This window comes from Crinia signifera, chromosome 2 (assembly GCF_055691185.1).
Source record: "Crinia signifera chromosome 2, ASM5569118v1, whole genome shotgun sequence".
Classification (NCBI taxonomy): domain Eukaryota; kingdom Metazoa; phylum Chordata; class Amphibia; order Anura; family Myobatrachidae; genus Crinia; species Crinia signifera.
This window is the reverse complement of record NC_139218.1, coordinates 268,886,130-268,909,898: the sequence shown is the minus strand read 5'-3', so window position 1 is coordinate 268,909,898 and position 23,769 is coordinate 268,886,130. Positions and strand designations below refer to the sequence as shown.

The 23,769-nt window shown below is 42.9% G+C and overlaps 1 protein-coding gene across 1 annotated transcript in view; it reads left to right on the top strand.

The window, feature by feature from the left end:
• Window positions 1-23,769, top strand: part of SLC15A1 (solute carrier family 15 member 1) — a 66,390-nt gene that overhangs the window by 8,262 nt on the left and 34,359 nt on the right. The window contains exons 5-10 of the mRNA XM_083171188.1: window positions 10,568-10,667; window positions 10,772-10,862; window positions 13,671-13,754; window positions 16,592-16,674; window positions 21,721-21,807; window positions 23,563-23,652. Of these exons, the coding sequence (XP_083027314.1) occupies window positions 10,568-10,667; window positions 10,772-10,862; window positions 13,671-13,754; window positions 16,592-16,674; window positions 21,721-21,807; window positions 23,563-23,652 (535 nt within the window). The remainder of the gene's footprint in view (window positions 1-10,567; window positions 10,668-10,771; window positions 10,863-13,670; window positions 13,755-16,591; window positions 16,675-21,720; window positions 21,808-23,562; window positions 23,653-23,769) is intronic.

Here is a 23,769-nt window from a genome sequence, read left to right as displayed (position 1 = left end):
AGGCAGCACGAGATGGTCACATTTCTGTAGAACTTAAGCAGGCTCTAACAGTGGATTACCCCAGGGTACCACTATTTTATTCAATCCCTAAGATACACAAGGGTCTTAGGGACCCTCCTGGTCGACCCATCATCTCGGCCAGGGGGTCCCTATACCATCCTATTTCTGTCTTTTTAGATAGCCTACTTAACCCTTGTGTCCAAGCTTTGCCTTCGTACTTGAAGGACACTACCTCCCTGTTGGTCTTGTTGAGGGACCTGCACCTTACACAAAATTTGTTGGATATTACATGCCTTTGTACTGCGGATGTCACTAGCCTCTACACCTGTATCCCTCATGATGCAGGTGTAGAGGCAGTTAGACATTTACTTCATGATAACCCATTGTACCTTGGTCCACCATTAGAATTGTTTATTCAATTGCTGAGTCTGGTATTGACGAGAAATTATTTCCTCCATAACGGTAGATTTTATATTCAGCAATTGGGCGTGGCCATGGGGTCGGCAGTGGCCCCGGCCTACGCTAACACTTTCATGTATGGTGTGGAACAAACTTTATTTTTTCAAGGTGACAGGTTAATCGATGGAGTAGTTTTGTACTACCGATACATCGATGACCTGTTAATTTTTTGGTCAAAAAGTCCTGAACTACTTAAAATTTTATTGGCCCAACATAATGCTACAGGCAGTTGTATTCAACTGACCTCCACCATTGATGCTCATCAGGTCCAATTCCTTGATGTTGATATTTCTCTTGGTTCAGGGATTCTTACAACGGCCCTGTTCATGAAATCCACCGACAGGAACACCCTGTTACGTTATAACAGCCTACATCCTACTGCAGTTACTCAAGGGTTACCGTACTCGCAACTTTTGCGAGTACGTCGTATCACATCAGATGAGACGCAAGTGCCTAAAGCACTGGACACCATGGTGGATAAGTTCATCCAAAGGGGCTATCCTCGCACTATGTTGACCCCAATAAAAGATAAGGTACTTAAAACATCTAGAGATGAAACTCTCAAGAACAAGGTCGACCGGACCTTGGAGATACCCTGTAATAAATTTCCATGGGTCAACAAATATTCATCAGATAGCAAACGTTCCACTTGTCAAGCTAAAAAGTGGTGGCCCATGGTGTCTTCTGATCGAGATCTCCCCTTGCTTAATAATACCAAATTAATGCCCAGTTATTCCAGACAGGCCAATCTTAAGGACCGTCTGGTCAAACTGGATATCACAGGATGGGATAAGGTGGCACCATCGCACTTTCTGACTAGAAAGAATGGTTGCTTCAAATGTTTAGGGTGTATTACTTGTAAGACCATGGTGGTGGGTGAAAAATTTAAACACCCCCATACAGACAGATTTTTTTCCATTAACTACCCCCTCACATGCAGTTCCACTTATATTATTTATCTTTTGACATGTCCTTGCGGGCTGTCCTATGTGGGGAAGACCCAGCGCCAATTCAAGGAGCGCATGGCCCTACATAGGACAGCCATCAACCAGGCCATACAGTCAGGGTACAGTGATCAACCTTTTGCCCGACATTGCCTGAATTACCATCATTCTGTGGATAAAATTCGTTCCCTTATTATTGATCATATCCCCAAGTCACTCAGGGGTGGGAACAGGAACAAGGCACTTTTGCAGAGGGAGAGTCGGTGGATTCACACCTTGGGGACACTGGCACCTCATGGTCATAATGAGACTTTGGGGTTACAGTGTTTCCTCTAGGTTGTTTATCTGTCTGTACCTTTAACAGCTTTTTTCTAATACATTAGTTGTAGAATTCAATGTAGGTTCTTTTTCTTGCATTTTAGCTCTGCTTTTGGATTTGTATCTGTAATTTTCAAGTCAAGTGTTTAACTTTTTCCTATGAGCTATAATATGGTATGTTTTCAATATGTTGCGCTAACTGTATGCATTTTCTGTTGCTCTAAGTGCCCATCTAACTGGGGACATTATAGGGTTTGCCTATAGTGTTTTTCTCTAGTAATTTTTCTTGTATGCATTTTTCATGTAATTTTTTTTTTTACTTTTATTTTTTGTATTTTTATGTGATGTCCTCCAATTATGTACAATCTAATTATCAGGGCATTCAGTAGTATTAATATGCCTTCCTGTATCTATACAGGTTTCCGATTATCTGGTTGCTGGGCAACCAATCCTTTGCCGTCTGAGCGTCGTGGTTCTATGAACAGGACTTCCGGGTTTGGTTGGCCGTACGTCGTCGCCTTGGTTGGCGGAAGTAAGTGTGTTGAGCGCTACCGCCCGTCATCTGCTGTGCGTGACGTGGAGCGGCATCCGGCCGGAACCCTTACAGAGGAACTACATGACGCTCGGCTGTCGGGCGTGGGGGACGGCTACAGCTGCGGGACTTCCGGGTACCGCTTGGCGATGTGGCGAGGACCTCTGCCCGGCAGGTGCCGAGGATGGGTGAGATAATCACTTTGCTGGGGCGGGGTTTTTTGGTCTGTGTAGGTATATATACTGTGACATGTGTAATGTGAATTTGTCAAGCTGTCTGTCCCTGACGACGGGGGGAAACCCCGAAACGGTTGGAGTAAAGGACCCCTTTTAACTGCAGTCTGCTGAGTGCCGCCTTATTATTGTTCCTGTCTGTTGCTGATTCCTTGGGGATTAGGATTGGAAGGCACCCCAGCGTTCATTACTATGTGTTACTTCTAACTACTGAGTGCCAGATACCCTGTCTGCTCTATTTGGATTTCCCTCCCTACTCAAGGGTTGGGAGGATTTCTTATCGTGGCACCATCGATTTTTTGTTTACTTGTTGACAGTCGACTTACACAGCCAGCTACCTGTTTCCAGTGAAGTGCTACAATTATATCTGCCCGCATTTGTTTGCTGATTGAGCTGATTTCTTCATTTGTCATCATGACATCAGCTAGTCAAGAGATGGACAGTGCCCTAGAGTTCATGCAAATGGACGTTAGAAACCTTGTGAGCTTTTCTGACACTGATGCTGATGCCATTCTTTCTAAACTAAGTATTAAGGATAACACTTCTGTTCAAGCACCAGAAGCTCTCTTCAAACAACTACTGCGGTTGAAGCAGAAGGAGTGTGATTTTAAGTACCATAGTATCAGCTTGTCTGACTACTACAGAAGCAAGCTAATCCCACGCGGTTTCCGCGTCAAGAACACACCAACCATCGGTCGGCATAATGCTACATTTTGTCGCCGATGGCTGGGAATTCTTAATAAATGTTCCATGGACCTGCTTCTGTTGGTAGTGGAGGAATCCACCCGGGAACAAACTGCATATCAACAAAAAATTGAGCAGTTTGAAAAAATTCACACTCCTGCACTGTTGGCAGATCCCATTAACAACTGGATGGAAAAATTACAACAGCAGATGGACACTTATCAAGCCAATCTCCTGGCTTTCAAACGGGAGAAATTAATTAAAGTTGAGGCAGACTATGATCAAAGACGTGTGTATGAGTGGCTGAATCCCAATCGCCCACAGGGCAGATCAAGGCCCTATCGTAAACGGGGTCCACAATCACGCACAAGAGTGGGGGAACCTGGCGGCTCCAGTACCTCGCAAAGTGATGTGGATTCAGGACCCTCTACCTCAGGGAGTGATAAGCGCCCTTTAGGGACCAAAACGAGGGCAATGCTTTCCAGAGACCCCAACGCTGCTGCTATAGGAGGACGCGACGATCAGGCCAAAACATCAGGCAAGCGAGGCAGCAAATCGCAAAAGGGCAAAAGGACCTAGTGTTTAATTTGTCCTCAGTATCTCTATCAGAGGATGAAACACAGGTCCTTGCAAAAGGCCTATCCTTTGTACCATCAAAACGCATGGATCCCTTCCAATGGAAGGTTGACACTTTTCGACTCAACAGATCCTTGCGGCTTAAGGACTTTTTTGGCAAACAGCCAATGCCTGCCACACCCGCTACTAAAACCTTAATGATTCCTCCTAAACTGCAAAAGATAGCACCAAAGTCCAAGTTCGATCCCCTAACTACTAATCCAACAATAAAAACCTTTGTTCGTCTAATGGAACAACAAGGAGAAGACCTACATCGGACCACCGTAGGGACACCTACATTTCAAAACCTTACCCCTGCTGAACAGCAAGCTCTAAGATCACTTTCGGCCCGCAAAGACATCATTATACGCGGGGCCGATAAGGGAGGGGCGGTGGTGGTCCTTGATGTTGATAAATATCGTCAGGAATGTGACCGTCTTCTTAGCGATTCTAACACTTATGGACTCCTTGATAAAGACCCGACATGGGGGTTCAAGTTGGAACTGGATGCTATCCTGAATCAGGCAGCACGAGATGGTCACATTTCTGTAGAACTTAAGCAGGCTCTAACAGTGGATTACCCCAGGGTACCACTATTTTATTCAATCCCTAAGATACACAAGGGTCTTAGGGACCCTCCTGGTCGACCCATCATCTCGGCCAGGGGGTCCCTATACCATCCTATTTCTGTCTTTTTAGATAGCCTACTTAACCCTTGTGTCCAAGCTTTGCCTTCGTACTTGAAGGACACTACCTCCCTGTTGGTCTTGTTGAGGGACCTGCACCTTACACAAAATTTGTTGGATATTACATGCCTTTGTACTGCGGATGTCACTAGCCTCTACACCTGTATCCCTCATGATGCAGGTGTAGAGGCAGTTAGACATTTACTTCATGATAACCCATTGTACCTTGGTCCACCATTAGAATTGTTTATTCAATTGCTGAGTCTGGTATTGACGAGAAATTATTTCCTCCATAACGGTAGATTTTATATTCAGCAATTGGGCGTGGCCATGGGGTCGGCAGTGGCCCCGGCCTACGCTAACACTTTCATGTATGGTGTGGAACAAACTTTATTTTTTCAAGGTGACAGGTTAATCGATGGAGTAGTTTTGTACTACCGATACATCGATGACCTGTTAATTTTTTGGTCAAAAAGTCCTGAACTACTTAAAATTTTATTGGCCCAACATAATGCTACAGGCAGTTGTATTCAACTGACCTCCACCATTGATGCTCATCAGGTCCAATTCCTTGATGTTGATATTTCTCTTGGTTCAGGGATTCTTACAACGGCCCTGTTCATGAAATCCACCGACAGGAACACCCTGTTACGTTATAACAGCCTACATCCTACTGCAGTTACTCAAGGGTTACCGTACTCGCAACTTTTGCGAGTACGTCGTATCACATCAGATGAGACGCAAGTGCCTAAAGCACTGGACACCATGGTGGATAAGTTCATCCAAAGGGGCTATCCTCGCACTATGTTGACCCCAATAAAAGATAAGGTACTTAAAACATCTAGAGATGAAACTCTCAAGAACAAGGTCGACCGGACCTTGGAGATACCCTGTAATAAATTTCCATGGGTCAACAAATATTCATCAGATAGCAAACGTTCCACTTGTCAAGCTAAAAAGTGGTGGCCCATGGTGTCTTCTGATCGAGATCTCCCCTTGCTTAATAATACCAAATTAATGCCCAGTTATTCCAGACAGGCCAATCTTAAGGACCGTCTGGTCAAACTGGATATCACAGGATGGGATAAGGTGGCACCATCGCACTTTCTGACTAGAAAGAATGGTTGCTTCAAATGTTTAGGGTGTATTACTTGTAAGACCATGGTGGTGGGTGAAAAATTTAAACACCCCCATACAGACAGATTTTTTTCCATTAACTACCCCCTCACATGCAGTTCCACTTATATTATTTATCTTTTGACATGTCCTTGCGGGCTGTCCTATGTGGGGAAGACCCAGCGCCAATTCAAGGAGCGCATGGCCCTACATAGGACAGCCATCAACCAGGCCATACAGTCAGGGTACAGTGATCAACCTTTTGCCCGACATTGCCTGAATTACCATCATTCTGTGGATAAAATTCGTTCCCTTATTATTGATCATATCCCCAAGTCACTCAGGGGTGGGAACAGGAACAAGGCACTTTTGCAGAGGGAGAGTCGGTGGATTCACACCTTGGGGACACTGGCACCTCATGGTCATAATGAGACTTTGGGGTTACAGTGTTTCCTCTAGGTTGTTTATCTGTCTGTACCTTTAACAGCTTTTTTCTAATACATTAGTTGTAGAATTCAATGTAGGTTCTTTTTCTTGCATTTTAGCTCTGCTTTTGGATTTGTATCTGTAATTTTCAAGTCAAGTGTTTAACTTTTTCCTATGAGCTATAATATGGTATGTTTTCAATATGTTGCGCTAACTGTATGCATTTTCTGTTGCTCTAAGTGCCCATCTAACTGGGGACATTATAGGGTTTGCCTATAGTGTTTTTCTCTAGTAATTTTTCTTGTATGCATTTTTCATGTAATTTTTTTTTTTTACTTTTATTTTTTGTATTTTTATGTGATGTCCTCCAATTATGTACAATCTAATTATCAGGGCATTCAGTAGTATTAATATGCCTTCCTGTATCTATACAGGTTTCCGATTATCTGGTTGCTGGGCAACCAATCCTTTGCCGTCTGAGCGTCGTGGTTCTATGAACAGGACTTCCGGGTTTGGTTGGCCGTACGTCGTCGCCTTGGTTGGCGGAAGTAAGTGTGTTGAGCGCTACCGCCCGTCATCTGCTGTGCGTGACGTGGAGCGGCATCCGGCCGGAACCCTTACAGAGGAACTACATGACGCTCGGCTGTCGGGCGTGGGGGACGGCTACAGCTGCGGGACTTCCGGGTACCGCTTGGCGATGTGGCGAGGACCTCTGCCCGGCAGGTGCCGAGGATGGGTGAGATAATCACTTTGCTGGGGCGGGGTTTTTTGGTCTGTGTAGGTATATATACTGTGACATGTGTAATGTGAATTTGTCAAGCTGTCTGTCCCTGACGACGGGGGGAAACCCCGAAACGGTTGGAGTAAAGGACCCCTTTTAACTGCAGTCTGCTGAGTGCCGCCTTATTATTGTTCCTGTCTGTTGCTGATTCCTTGGGGATTAGGATTGGAAGGCACCCCAGCGTTCATTACTATGTGTTACTTCTAACTACTGAGTGCCAGATACCCTGTCTGCTATATATATATATATATATATATATATATATATATATTAGAGATGAGCGGGTCCGGACCCCGAGATCCGTCAGATCCGAATCTCGGGATCCGGGTCAGGGACCGAGGCGACTCGGGAGTTCCCGCCTCAATTCCGGACCGAAAACGAGACAAAACATCGGATTCTCGCGGGAGCGGGATGTTATAAAAGACGCACGCGCGCCCCGCCATCTTCACTCCAATCTTGGAGAGGGAAAAAGGTGGTTGGGAAGCTCCATGTGCCCTGTGCTGTGCTCCATGCCATGCTGTGCTGTGCTGTGCTCCGTGACCTGTCCTGTGCCCTCACTGCCCTGTGCACTGTGTTGTAGACTTGTATTGAGTCAGTGACTGTTTATAGGCCTGAGCCCTATAGTGTGATTTAACTAACTAGGTGCTGCAGTGCTCACACGCAGGGGCTGCAGTGTCCACTGTCCAGGGGCTGTCCTGTGGCCCATGCCCTAAGCCCTGTGTTGTGATTTATTTAGCCCTGAGTTGTGTGATTTAATTAACTCAGTACACGCAGTGGCTGCAGTGCTGCTGAGTAGTACACTGTGTACAGGGGCTGCAGTAATACAAGGGGCTGTGTCCAGTGTGACGGCCTATATCCATTGTCCAGTGTCACGAGTCACGACATCTATCCTGTGTCCAGTGTGACGACATATATCCTGTGTCCAGTGTGACAACATATATCCTGTCACTTGTAAAGGGGAGGGGGGATGGCGACCGGTGCACAGGTATGTATTGCAAGAAACAATTAAATATAATAATGTTATGGTTCCACAATAACAGTTATATATGGAGGGGGATCGTGTTCCCTCTGTGAAATTAGGACGTGGAGGTGCACCCAAGAGAGTGATTATAGTTGCAGAGAAAGAAGACGAAAAGACTCTCTGTTTTTTGGGGCACTCTTTTACAAAGATTACGCTTGGTAATCTATACGTATATAAGTTCAGTAATTATGTTGAGTAGATATGTGACGAGGTACCCACTATCACACTTGTCCCTTTAGATGGCAGAGTAAAAAAGAAAGCAGTATCTTGCACAATGCCGTCAATCCTCTATTAATTGCTGTGGGAGGAGTTTATGTCAGCTAGTATCAATCCGATAGGTTGAATACGTACAGACAAATGATTTCACAGAGTACATACAGACAAATGATTTCACAGAATACCTCCCAAAAAAAAGTCCAAAACAGAGTAATGTATCTCTTGGGTTCTATGTTTCTCAATCTTGTTACATTTACTTTTGCAACATTGGATTCTGCAACATTGGTTACTTAATAGTAGGAAAGTACATTAGGTCATATGTGTTCTTAGGGATCTCCCTAGAAACATATGATCCTGTTTCTGCCACGGAGGACGTATACATGCAAGATTCACTGTCCTGATACAGCTATGGAAGTCACAAACAATTGTGAAGTTTACAGAATGCGTATAGATAATACCTCTCTCCCTGCAGGTTATGGTGCTCTCCTACTTACAGCACCCAATGTCTGGTTTAGGCATTTATCATATCACATTCCATTACGCAGCAGATCAATAGTATATTTTCAGCCGAACTGAGTGGATGGAGAGAAAATGGTCTGAAGATCCCTGTAAGGGTACTGTGAGGTGTTCCCAAACCTACTTTATATACCCTTGACAGAAAGGTAGTGAGATCTGGTCAGAACAGGGAAGGTCCCCCTTCCTGTTTGGCAGGTCCCCCGAATCCTCTGGTCAGCTGCCACTAACAATTTAGTGGGCTTTATGGGTATTGTGGGGGAGCACCTCCCCTTGGGATCTCAGAGAAATGATAGATGGCTCTGGGGGCCCTTGGGTGACAGGCGGCTGCTGCCCAGCTTTGTATACCGTGTGGTCAGAGTGGAATTAGTAAATAAGTTTGTTTGAAGAGGTCCCCCTTCTTCAACAAATGTTTTCAACACTGCTGACAGGCTGCCACCAGTATTCATTTTGGTGGGCCTCCTGGGTATTGCGGGTGAACGGCCTATGTGCACACCAGGGGGGTGCAAAGGTATTTCCACACACAGCAGCAGACAGCAGCTTTAAACTGCCTGGATGCTACGCACACACCAGTGCGCCCCAAGGGATATCAGATAACAGATAAACACTTGCCGCAGGTTAGAAGTCAGTCTCTGCACAGACCGACGGCTGCGCAGAAAACTCATACAGGGAAAATTGGGCAAACTACAGTAAATGAAAACAATTTTGTGAGCTGTGAAGTGATCAAAATTGACTAGAAATGAGTGGAAACTAATGTTATTGAGCTTAATAACACTTTAGGGGCAAAAACAGGCCCAAATTCTGTTATTTTAGTAAGATTTAGTATTTTTCCCAAAAAAAATCCAGATCCAAAACAAAAAACAAAAACAAAACCCGCAAGGGTGGTTTTTGCCAAAACCAATCCAGATCCAAAACACGAAGGGAGATCCAGATCCAAAACCAAAACCCGAAAAAAGTGCCGCTCATCTCTAATATATATATATATATATATATATATATATATATATATATATATAATCCAATGCAGCCGGCACTCTATATACGAAATCAATTTGCTCCAGGTGCCAGAGGAGTGAAGAAATACTAGTCCAATAAAAAATTGTAATGGATGATAGGGGCCTATCATCCATTACAATTTTTTATTGCATCAAAGAAACATCTCCTGAGTGCCGTTATTTCCCTGTGGGGATTGGACTAGTATATATATATATATATAGTGTAAATAGATGGAGTCACTCACCAGTCTTGTAATCAAACAGGGGTTCTTTTTAATCAGGCAGCATGGCAAACAGTGGTAGCATCGACGTTTCGGTCCGCCTCTGGGACCTTTTTCTTGAAAAAGGTCCCAGAGGCGGACCGAAACGTCGATGCTACCACTGTTTGCCATGCTGCCTGATTAAAAAGAACCCCTGTTTGATTACAAGACTGGTGAGTGACTCCATCTATTTACACTGCATGCAGTAGCGACCTTCTAGCAAGTCTCACTACACTTTGGAATGTCACCCCAGCAAGTTAATATTTAAATGTGAGTGCCAGTAACATGGACTATATATATATATATATATATATATATATATATATATATATATATATATATATATATATTTGTAAATATTTTAAGAGAGGCAAAAGCACATGAGAAGAGAGGGCCTTTCTCATGAGAGCTTACATTCTCAAGGGTACAGGCAGACAGACAGGAGTACCACCGAAGCGGTAGAAGTGAACATAAACAGAAGGTTAGCATGTCAATAACATATACTACTGTGTAGCTTAATGTGAATCAGGCTTAAATCTTTAACACTGACAATGGGGCTGTGGCAGTGTTTAATACATTAATATTTTGTGGGAATTTGATCAGTGACTATAGTGTATTTAAAATTCCCTTGTGTACTATACATAAATTTAATTTCTATTCAGTTTTCTGATTCTGGTTTCAGTTGTATCTTCTTGTATTTTAGGATGTAAAGCTATTTTTGTAAATCTTTGTACTGTATATTAAACAGAGAATCCCCCTTTTTTATAGTGGGCTATCAATGGTTGGCCTTGTCCTGATTGCTTTAGGAACTGGAGGAATTAAACCCTGTGTAGCAGCCTTTGGTGGAGATCAGTTTGATGAAAGCCAGGTATATGCAAATTTGTGATACTGCATCACTATAGACATTTATGTAGTGGTGCTAAAGTGCTTTATTCATTTCTCTGTTCTTTATCTATCTGTATTTTTGGACAGGATAAACAAAGAAGTACGTTCTTCTCCATCTTCTATCTGTCAATCAATGCTGGAAGTCTTCTATCCACTATTATTACTCCTATTCTCAGAGGCAAGTATAACCTTTCTCTGCTAGATATCTACTAAAAAGGTCAGAAAATCATCTGAACAATGACAGGTTTGCCTTTTTCCCTTTTATTTTAATATTTTATTATACCCCCTCCATGTCTATAGCAACTGCACAGTGACTATGGGGGATATCTATAGTAAAATAAATATGCAGGTACAATATTATAGATCCCTGGAATTGAACAGAAAATGGAGAAGATTTATTAAGCCTGGTGAAGTGTTAAAGTGGCCGGTGGTAACACAGCAGCAATCAGCCCCTAACTGTAATTATACTAACTCAGACTGTAACTTGACAGTTAGGAGCTGATTGGGGCTGGTGCTTTATTACCTTACACTTTATCAATTTACTAGGCTTAATACATCTGCCCCGATATCTTTGACATCTGCCATGGTCCCTTGATTTTTGACCACAAAGTAGCCACCGTAGTATTCAACGGGGCTTACCAGTCCAGCTCTGGTAACACAATCTGTAGATAGATTTAGCTTATAGCAGGCATGTCCAAACTATGGCTCTCCAGCTGTTGTGAAACTACACATCCCAGCATGCCTTGCCATAGTTTTAGAATTCCTTAATAGCAAAAATGTGGCAAGGCATGATGGGACTTTTTGTTTCACAACAGTTGGAGGGCCATAGTTTGGACATGCCTGGCTTATAGGCTACTATAGTACAGATCTTCCAGACAGCCACGCATGAGCAGTACATGCTCTGCTCATGAATCATCAAAAAGCAATGCAAAAAAACAATTCAATCAATATACAAAGGTAAGTAAAGAGTCTCATAATGGATTCCTGCAGAAAACTGTATCAGATCAGTAAATGATAAATGAAGTGTTCATATTACACAGTGATGTGGTCAAAATACTGGCAATCAGGATCTCGACAGTCAGAACACTGTCAGCGGAATCCTGACGGCAATAATCTTAACACATCCCAGAGGTAAGTAGTGGGATTGGGGTTATGGATAGGCTGCTGGGGTAGCGAATATTAGGGTTTGGCTACAGGGGGGGGGGGGGGGTGTTAGGTCTAAGCAGCAGGAGGGAAGGGTTAGGGGTAAGATTAAGGGTAGAGTTAAAACGCTTACCGGGTTGTGGCAGGACTCTGTCCATAGGGATCCCGCCATTGGTCTCCTGTTAGGATCCTGACTGCCGGTATTTAGTTCCCAACCTATTACACATACCTTGTGTTTTCTTTACTCTATATATATATATATATATATATATATATATATATATATATATATATATATATATATATATAGTTTGGAGGGATGGCCCGGCACTCCTGCTCAATTCGTTGTATGCTCCGGTGCTCGCAGCCAGTAGGGAATAATAGTAGGTTTGGTTTGCTGCAGCACAAGAACGGAGTCTAGTCAGCTGGTATAGAAGTAAATAATTTACTGGGTAACAACACAAATCTCTTGTGCCGACGTTTCGGGGTTCCGTGTGCCCCGATTTCCTTGAAACGTCGGCACAAGAGATTTGTGTTGTTACCCAGTAAATTATTTACTTCTATACCAGCTGACTAGACTCCGTTCTTGTGCTGCAGCAAACCAAACCTACTATATATATATATATATATATATATATTTATATATATATATATGTCATATAAGTTAGAATATACAGTGGTGCTGGTTTTCTTCTCAGTTTACATATTGTATACAAATATATTACATTAAAAGAGAGATTAAGCTACTGTAGTGTGTTCTCTATTGGGCAACTTTATCAATACATGCTAATGCAGCGATAGAAAAACCATACTGATGACATGTAACCACCATGTGACACCAAGATGCTTTGACAGTCATACTGCGGTGTTACACCAACCTGATCGTAATGGCTGCTTTGTATAGGTATGTTGTTATGTTATGTTGTCCCCTTCTGTGATAATCAACTGCTCCCTGCTTACCGTAATGACTGCTTTGTATAGGTATGTTGTTATGTTATGTTGTCCCCTTCTGTGATAATCAACTGCTCCCTGCTGACCGTAATGGCTGCTTTGTATAGGTATGTTGTTATGTTATGTTGTCCCCTTCTGTGATAATGAACTGCTCCCTGCTGACCGTAATGGCTGCTTTGTATAGGTATGTTGTTATGTTATGTTGTCCCCTTCTGTGATAATCAACTGCTCCCTGCTGACCGTAATGGCTGCTTTGTATAGGTATGTTGTTATGTTATGTTGCCCCCTTCTGTGATAATCAACTGTTCCCTGCTGACCATAATGGCTGAAAAGGTAAATGATACTGGAGTAGGAGACGGAGAATGCTAAATTCATCTTCTGTCCCTACTCTTCTCATACCATTGCAGGAGACTTGTGTCACCATATACTCCTTCTGTAGGTGCACCTGTAGTTTTGTGCTTAGTTTAGTTCTCACCTAGTATAAGCCATTGACCTATTAGTCTTGCAACTTGCACTGTGATTGTGTAGTAGTAATAATAATAATTATTATCTGTAACCCCTTTCAAGCAATGACATTTACAATTAGTCGGTCCTCATTCTCTGCTCTGTATACAAATAGGCAAAGACAACATGACATGGCGGCGTACATTTTCTTCAGATTGAAATGCATTACAGTGTAATGATTATGCAATAGTTCCCAGATAACCCAATGAAGGATGTGTAGCTCATGTCAGCCCACAGGTTAATTGTATAGGCACAAAGAACAACAACATACAAATACTGTAGGGTATATTTTATTTTATTTAGTGTTCATTCCAGATCCCTATCTTTTTATGGAAAAGAGATCTAGAAGTGTTTTTTTTTATTCATAAAAGATTCCCTCTCTTCTCAGGAATAAATTGTGGCATCCACACACAGCAGAAGTGCTATCCCCTAGCATTTGGAGTGCCAGCTGCACTAATGGTAGTTGCTTTAGGTAAGTTCTGAACATTCACATAGTGTTGCAGAGTGACCTTTACTCTCTTGTGTATTAACACCAGTTATGAAAGCATTTATATTTTAAAGGATATAATTAAGGTACTCTTTACCTAGAACAGCGCCCATCGCGACCATCGTATGCACTAAAAAACGGGTGCGATGCGATGCCCGCGATCGCCGCGATTTCCCATAGGGATCAATGTTAAAAGTCAGATTGGACGCGATTTTAGTGTTAAATGCCTCAATGCCCGCGATTTTTCCATAGGAAACAATGTTAAATGGGCCACAGAGCCCTAATAGTCCCCCTGAAGTCTGAAATGGCCTCCACAATTTTTAACGGCACCCCACGATCAACGTCAACCCGAAGCGTGGCGAGCGCAGCGGTACGCGTCCTCCGACCTTTTCATACCCCCACTATCCACGTCGGCGTGGAGTTGAGAATAGAATAGTGTGGCGAGCGCAGCGAGCCACCGAGCCCGAAGCGTGGCGAGCGCAGCGAGCCCCGCGAAGGGACGCGGATACCTTCACAGGTAAACGCGTCCCCTCGCGGGCTTCACAGGTGTCCGCGTCGCCACGGACACCTGTGAAGCCCGCGAGGGGACGCGTATAACTGTGAAGGTATCCGCGTCCCCTCGCGGGGCTCGCTGCGCTCGCCACGCTTCGGGCTCGGTGGCTCGCTGCGCTCGCCACACTATTCTATTCTCAACTCCACGCCGACGTGGATAGTGGGGGTATGAAAAGGTCGGAGGACGCGTACCGCCGCCCCTCGCGGGCTCGCTGCGCTCGCCACGCTTCGGGTTCACGTTGATCGTGGGGTGGCGTTAAAAATTGTGGGGGCCATTTAAGACTTCAGGGGGACTATTAGGGCTCTGTGGCCCATTTAACATTGTTTCCTATGTAAAAATCGCGGGCATTGAGGCATTTAACACTAAAATCGCGTCCAATCTGACTTTTAACATTGATCCCTATGGGAAAATCGCGTTTTTTATGTGCATGCGATGGCCGCGATGCCCGCGATTTTTTGCCCGCGATGCTAATCGCGGGCGCCGTTCTAGGTAAAGAGTACCTAATTAAATACTAAAAAATAAAAAAATATGTATCCAAAATAAACTATGTACACAAAAGTGATTGGACAATGACAGTAAATAGATCAACCGGATTTTATTGATGACAGTTTCCATGGAAACCACACCTTGGCACATTGCCTTAATATTGCATTTTCCCTATAGCATCTTGTTCCATTCAATTTACTACAATAACTTCCAAGAACCTTAAATCTCTAGTTCAGAACTCTGGTAACCAATGCGTATAAAATGTGTGCAATTAACATGCACTTTCTACCATAACACTTAAGACTTGTTATGTCTGCATTGTGAGTTGGTCCACACATAATTGCTAACATTGTGATGGTTCATTGTGTTAAGGTGCTCATACACGGTACAATATTTCTGTGCGTTTTTAACTAGATCGTATTGCATGTGATCAAATCGCATTTCATTTGCATGTGATTTGCATGTGATACGATCCAAGCTAGTTAAAAAAGCACACGCTGCACAGACTTTATGTGCTGTGCGATGGGATGAACGCAGGAGCGTGCATCACAACGCACAGCACTCTCGCATTGTGTTATGGGAACCTTTAGGATAGTGCAGAAGTTACAACCAGCAGCTGTGTGTAAAATGTTTTTATTGCACTGTGTAAATGTACAACATGGAAATATACTATGCAGTTTATTGCCTACTACACAGCTACTACTATGGCATACCTCCCAACTTTTTACCTGAAGAAATAGGGACACTCGCGCGAAAAGGGGGCGGGGCGTATGTAAATGAGGGCGCGGCTTATGCTAATTAGCCGCGACCTCATTTTCATACGAGAATAGACGCTGTGCGCATGCGCACAGCGTCTATTCTACTAGATTGGGGGGTCTCCCAACTGCCACCCCCCGCAGCGGGGGGCGGGGTGTATGTAAATGAGGGCGTGGCTTATGCTAATTAGCCGCGACCTCATTTTCATACGAGAATAGACGCTGTGCGCATGCGCACAGCGTCTATTCTACTAGATTGGGGGGGTCTCCCAACTGTCACCCCCCGCAGCGGGACAATGCCTGCCGCGGGTGGGACAGCGGGACAGGACCCGAAAATCGGGACTGTCCCTCTAAAATCGTGACAGTTGGGAGGTATGCTATGGTGGAATCCGGATCAGCGGGATCCTGGGATTTGGCCCCCCAAACGCTGGGATTTCAATCCCGGGAGTGTAGTTTCCAATCCTGGGATTTCAAAATTAGACTGCGCATGTGCAGTCTAATGCTAGGCAGCGTCTGAGTACCCGCTCAGACGCTGCCCGGCTTCTCCCGTACCCAGCAGTGCGTCTCTGTGCAGCATGACAAGGTCAGAGGTCACGCTGCACAGGCCACACAGCCCGCCTTAGCCGCTTTGATCGCCTGCCAGCACGTTCTCATACTTTGGCTCCAACACAAGGCTCCCAGCAGCAGGCAGGCAGCATCAGCATGCCCAACCACCCACCCGGCTTCCGGCAGCATCAGCCTGCCCTCCTGGCAGCATCAGTCCGGCCACCCACCTGGCTCCCGGCCGCACCCGCACATGTAAGTAAATATGCAGGCTTTTTTTTTTAGGGTAGCCAATCCCGGGAATGAGCATTTTTCAATCCCGAACCCCGGAATTTAAAAAATGCCCGGGATTGGCTTCCCGAGCTACTACAAAATCCATAGTCATACTATTTGTAGGACACACTTCTGCCTAAGTTCTGCTTTATTATTTTATCTTGTCGACTTGATATTTCATTTCTGTTATTTTTCTTTGTTTCTCCTTACAGTTATTTTTATCATTGGAAGTGGAATGTACAAAAAAGTGTCTCCGCAGGGTAACATAATAGTTAAAGTTTGCAGATGCATTGGGGTTAGTAAAATCATAACCATATTTTAACCATTAAAATGAGAGATGTGCGGGTTCTGTTTTACCTGGAATTACTCTGTTCTCACAGCGGAATCTTATTGGCTATCCAAAACATGTGACAGCCGATAGCAATCGGAAAAATCCAAACTTGCCATAATATGGTGATCAGAACCGAGTAAATCCGAACCTGCACATCTCTAATTAAAATATTCTTTAACTGCCTATACATTAGTCTGTGAAATGCTTTTATTCAACATTCCCTTTGTCATGGGAGTTTATGTGTTTTGTTTGTGCTGCTGCTGTAATTGCCTTTTTTGTGTGCAAAGATTCATCGTTTTAATTCCACCGCATTTAACTTCACATTATAAGGTGTTCAATTTCATTACACCTTCTATTTGCAATTTTTTTTAAAGATCATGGGAAAATATTGATTCCAATGAATTTGCATCCATAATAGCAGATATACAGGCCCTTATTCTAGTTCACTCTTTCTGACAAAATCCTTCTTAGACGGACAAAACCATGTGCAGTGCAGGTGGGGCAGATGTTACTTGTGCAGAGAGAATTAGATTTGGGTGGGGTTTTACTTCAAAGTGAGATCTATATTGCAGTGTAAAAATAAAGCAGCCAGTATTTACCCTGCACAGAAACAAAATAACTCACCCAAATGTAATTCTCTCTGCACATTTTACATCTGCCCCCCTGCAGTGCACATGGTTTTGTCCTTCTAAGAAGGATTTTGTCAGAAAGAGTGAACTAGAATAAGGCCCACAATCTGCTTTACTAAAAAATCTTTAATTGTGGATGGATGCAAAGTTAGAAGTATCTCAAATTGCACGCACCGGAATTACAGCACATGCACATAACACTTATGGTTCAATCTTTGTTTTTCTTGTGATATACACATTTACTATTAGGGGTAGATTTACTAAGATGGGAGTTCTATTTAAGATGGCTCCTGGTGATAGAATCGCCATGCACTGCCCCCTGCCAGCCGCTGTCCTCTGACAGAATGGGGCGCGCGCGCATGAGACGCTCGCGCACCCCAATTCTGTAGGAGGATGCAGCAGCCCTCCGCTCGTCTCCCCGCTCCTGCCTGCTCTGCCCCAGCCTGCTCCCTGCCCGTCTCCTTGATGGGGTCGCGAGTGAGCCGCTCGTGCGTCCCTGTCAGCCGGTCCACTGTCCGTGATGGCGGCTTGACCTGTAAATAGAATCTGGTTGCACATGCACATCTATTCAGGGAGGCATAGGAGCTGGAGGCATGGCCAGTAGTTCACAAATCACTGTCCATGCCCCCACAGCAGCAAAACGGGGGCCTGGCCCCATCACCTGACCATGAGGCCCCGCCCTCAAATTTGGGTGTGCGTCTTCGGCACACACAGATGCGTCCCTCTTCTCTACTCACAGATGTTCACAGGTATGATCAATGTCAGGTATTTGTGTAGATATACTATTTTTCACATTTGATTATTTGGCCATCTTAATAAAACGTACTATATCTTTAGATTCAGTTAGGGTCAGCAATGGCTGAGGGTTGCAGCTATGTGGTAAAGACAAGTGTATTCTGTATACAGTTTATTAAAAAAGTTGAACAACATTACCAGACAGGTCATTTCAACTTTAAACTTGACATTGTACTGTATCATCTGAACAGGACTAGGAATAACAGATGCCCAAACACAATTTTTAAAGCTATGTGTTCAAATGCTAGTAGCTTAGGGGACAAAATTCCAAAGCTAATTGCGATACTGACGAGGGATGATCTGAATATTGTGGCTATTGTAGAGTCATAATACAATTGAAAATCATGACGGGGGCATAGCTATGCCAGGATAACATTTATTTAGGAAGGACAGAATGGAAAGAATCAGAGTAAGGGTAGCAACATACAGTATGTGGAGAAAAGCTTTAATACAAAATATTGAATAAAAAACTGAGGCCCTTTGGATGAACATAGAAATAGGGTAGATGAAGACTATTCACAAATCATATACCACTAGGCCAGGAACAGGACAGGAACCTATTTCAGCACACCACTAAAATGGCTTTAAATGGGAGAAATTCAACTTCAAGTGACAAATTTCTACATTCCTTACAGGGAGCATCCCACAAGTAATTGGCGAGGGAGCACACTCTCAAATACATAATAATTAGATTTAATTTTCACAAATGTTCACAGGAGAGACATATATGTGGGTATGGGTAAGAATCTAGGATACATTGAACATCAAGCAGTATGGTTTCATATAAAGACAGGGCCCAACTCCTGTCCCACAAAATAAAAAACAGTGGTGTTGGATTTTAGGAAGGCCGATTTTGCAGAAATGGGGAGATGTGTTAGTGATTCATTGTCAGATTGGAGGAACTTGGAAGAAGTGAAATACATAAAGCAACAGACCTTTTATACAGTATTAAAAGGATTAGAAAAAGCACAAGGAAAAGGAAGCCAGTGGGGTTCACAAAAGAGGTATCAACTAGTATAAAATAGAAAAAAAATGGCCTTTAGGAAATGATAACAACAAAGAGGTGTATCTTGCCAGATGGAAGAAGGCTAAGAAGATGACCAAACATTTAAAGGCAGAAGCTGAGAGAAAATTAAATTTTCTTTTCTATCATTTGATGAAGGGGGCAAAACTTTTTTTTACATAATGGAACAAATCAAATTTAGGATTAATATACCTTTAGACTGAGAGTGAGAGCATGTTTGAGGAAAACAAGGCAATAGAACATGATCTAAATAATTATTTTTACTCTGTATTCACTACAGATTGAGAGGGGAACAGGTTACAGTTAAGTTGCAGGGACAGTCATAAAAATAAGGTGGATGTAAAATAGTAATCTTGCATGCAGGGCTTTCCTACCTCTATCAGGGGTATCCAATGTATCAAAATTATTTCCATTTTTTGGAAACAATGGGATTTCACTATATAATCCCTGTTTTTTTCGCAAGAGAAATGGCCGGGATCCACATCTGCAGATCCGGCTTTTTAAAAAGCTGACACTGCATTCACGGAAATGGCCACTAAAGTTTAGAATTAGTGTCCATCTCTGCGGAAAATAATGTTTTACAGAGACGAAGGTCCTAACAGAATTTGCAAAACTAAAAGTGGATAAATCAATGTGGCCAGATAGGATGTATCCAAGGATACTAAAAAAGCTTAAAGATGTGCTGGTAGCACCATTTACAGAATTATGAAACCAGTAACCAGCTGCAGGAGCAATTTCAGAGTACTGGAAAAGAGAGAATGTAGTTCCATTGCACAACCGAGGAAGCAAGGAAGAAGCGAGTAACTGCAGACCAGTAAGCCTTACATCAGTACTAGGGAGAGTGAAGGAAATACTATTAAAATAAAGGATTGTTAAATATCTTAAATTCAACAATTTACAGGATCCCAAACAGCATGGATTTACTGGGAATAGATCATAATGAACAAATCTGATTTACTTTTTTGACGTTGTGTCTAAAATAATAAATGAAGGCGGGCGTAGAAGTAGCATATCTAGACTTTACCAATGCATTTGACACAGTCCCACCTTGCTAACTAATAAACTCAAAATCATAGGACTCCATTAAAAAACATTTGAATGCATAATAACCTGGTTGCAGGATAGGAAACAGACTTTTTTTTAGCAAATAGTGTATTCTAAGATGGTAGTTGTTACCAGTGAAGTACCTCAAGGGTCTGTGCTCTGACCAGTGCTCTTTATTATATATATTGGTGTCATTGTAAACAGTATTAAAGGGAAGATATGCCTCTTTGCAGATGACACAAAGATATGCAACAGGTTAGACACACCAAGAGGGATAAAACAAATAAAAGATTATCTAGGCAGACTTAAGGAATTGTCAAGAACATGCTAATTACAGTTTAACACTAAAAAATGCTAAATCATGTACTTGGGACTCAAAACCCAAAGGCTAATATAGTTTCATTGATACCACAATGGGATTGATTGATGGAAAATAATATATAGGTAGGAGCCACTGACTTAAAGGCAGGTAAGCAATGTAACTTAGCAATGAGAAAGGCAGACTAGATGCTTGGTTGCAAAGGGAGAGGAATCAGTAGCAGGAAAAAAAAAGTAATAATGCCGCAGTATAGGTCATTGGTACAACCTCATCTGGAATATTGTATTTAGTTCTGGAGACCATGGAATGTAATGAAAGACGATTTTGGTCTGATTTTGTGAAATATCCAATATGTACGCAAAAATTGGACAGTTCACAAGGTCGGGAGCTTCAGTTTCGATTATGAACAGCCATTAAAAAGTCAGATCCAGATGTGTTGCCTATTTTATAAACATACAACTCGCCCAATGGGAGTCGAGTTTGTAACTTGGACACAAATCAGCTCGATCAAGTCATACATATTTAGAGCTGGTTTGTTTGGGCAAGTTATAATCAACAATATCTAAATTAACTTACAAGCACATTTGTAATAAATAAACATTTCAAAAGTAAATTCTAACCTTAAAAATGCAAAATATACTTCAAATATACGTCAAAATAGCTCATATATAGTACATGTATTTCTTTAAGTTAAATGCATGTTATGCTAATCAGATGCACAAGCAGCTTTTGCTGATTAAAGTTCTGTAAAGCATGCCATTCTGTATGTAATTGTGAATACGGTATTTTGAGGAAAAATATTCTGACACTGTGTTTCCTAGCCAACAGTGTAACTGTTTGTTATGCACATACAGTCGCAATTAAACACAAAATATAGATGTGATATATCATTGTATGCTATTTTATGTGCATTTCAAAAAATATTGCACTGTTTGGCTGTGAAATACCGTAGCAGAACATTATTTATGCATATACAGTCACAATTACAAACAGAATACAGGCAAGCAGTATATAATTTTAATCAGCAAAAGCAGCTTGTGTGTCTAGTTAGTATACTGATGTTTTGTGTGATACTTGCTATCTCTGCTCCCATTAATTCCTGGCCTACAACAGTTATACCATATACATTGTATTCCAGTTGGTTCAAATAAATTGTACCATGTTGATTATTCTTCATTATTTCTGTATTCTCTGGACAGTGTGCCATCAGAAATAGATACAGAAATCGTAGCAAATCCATCCCCAAGAAAGAGCACTGGATGGACTGGGCAAAAGAAAATTATGATGTAAGCAAAATATATTTTTAGTGCATGTCCATTTTTGTTAGTTTTCATTTTAATTAGTTGGTCATTCCTATAGTATTTTTGGTACTTGTTTCCTAGCAGGGCGCCCAGTATGCTGTAAGCATGCAGGTCTATTCTCCATAGTAAAATCGCATAGCATTGCATCTCATGGGCCATTTTAGTGCCGTGAGATGCAATGCGATTTTTTAATGTAATTTATTCACTGCTCTGTTGGCCCCAGGGGATCGCATTGCACCATAGGGTGGGATGCCATGCCATTAGCTATTCACTTGTATGACATACAATGAGGTTTCACTGACCCCCCCCACTATCCACGCCACCCGAAAGCGTGGCAAGCGGCGGCGGAATGCATCCTCCCGACCTTTTCATACCCCCACTATCCACGTCGGCATGGAGTTGATTTAATATAGTGTGCCGAGCCCGAAGCGTGGTGAGCGCAGCGGGCCCCGCGAGGGGATGCTGATTACTTTACATGTATTCCGCGTCCGCTTGCCACGCTTCGGGCTCGGTGGCTTGCTGCGCTCGCCACACTATATAAGATCAACTCCGCACCGACGTGGATAGTGGGGGTATGAAAACTTCGGGAGGACACGTTCCGCGGCCCCTCGCGGGGCACGCTGCACTCGCCATGCTTCGGGGTGGTGTGGATAGTGGGGGGGCAGTAAAACATCATTGGATGTCATACAAGTGTATAGCTAATGGCATGGCATCGCACCCTATAAAATCGCATGCGATCCCATGCGATTTTGCTGGAGGTGTGATGCGATGCGATCCCCTGAGGCCAACAGAGCAGTGAATAAATTACATACAAAAATCGCATCGCATCGCATGTCACTATAATGGCCCATGAGATGCAGGGGTGACATATACCCCAAAACGTTGGTATGCTTTTTTGCTGAATTATACCACTTTGAAAACGTTCCCGGAGTGCCGCTGTTTGTCTCTATGTTCATCGCTATCTACCTGTTCCGGAGGGCACCTGGGTATTTTGCATGTTGGGGGAGTGCCAGGCCGGCATATATTCTTTGCCCCTTATGTGATATAGGGACTGATTACGGGTTAGACTTTATGCTAATGCTGCTACAAAACCCCTCTCTGTTGTGCAACCGTGCTTCTGGATGTGTCATGGCTGAGGTGCCCACACGCAGAGTCTACAAACCAGGGATGGGGAACCTTCAGCTCTCCAGCTGTTGAACTACACATCCCAGCATGTCCTACAACAGTTTTAGCATGGCCAAATAGCAAAATTGTATCAGGGCATGCTGGGATTTGCAGCAGGAGGGCCGAAGGTTCCTCATCACTGCTATAGAGTCTGCATTATTGGTCCCATCATCAAAGCTAACACCACTGTATGGCAGGCGAAGTTGTCCCTCATGCTACCATACGCCTACAAATCAAAACAAATGCACAGACAAAAAACAATGCTCCACTTCTTCCAACAGTTACGCTGCATCAGTCAGGACGTTAATGTGTATGGCAGGCCTGTCCAACCTGTGGCTCTTCAGATTTTGAGAAACTACAAATCCCAGCATGCCCTACCACAGATTGCTAATAAGAAATTCATGCTGGAATCTGTAGTTTCACAGCAGCTGAAGAACCACTGGTTGGCCAAGCCTGGTGCATGGGATCATGTATGTGTGTGTGTGTGTGTGTTTGTGTGTGTGTGTGTTAAAGTGCTGTATAAGTTAAACTTGATATTGTAATGTAAACTTAGCTATCTTGTGTTTTCTGTTTTAGGAACTTCTTATAGAGCAAATTAAGATGGTGCTTAAGGTCCTCTTTCTTTATATTCCACTCCCAATGTTCTGGGCACTTTTTGATCAGCAGGTAAGTTATAGATGTGACAAAAAAACCAACATGTAATAATACAATACAGCATAATTCTTTATCAGCAAAATAGTCGAGTGCATTAATTAAAGTGGGCCTTTTTCTATATTGTTCTAG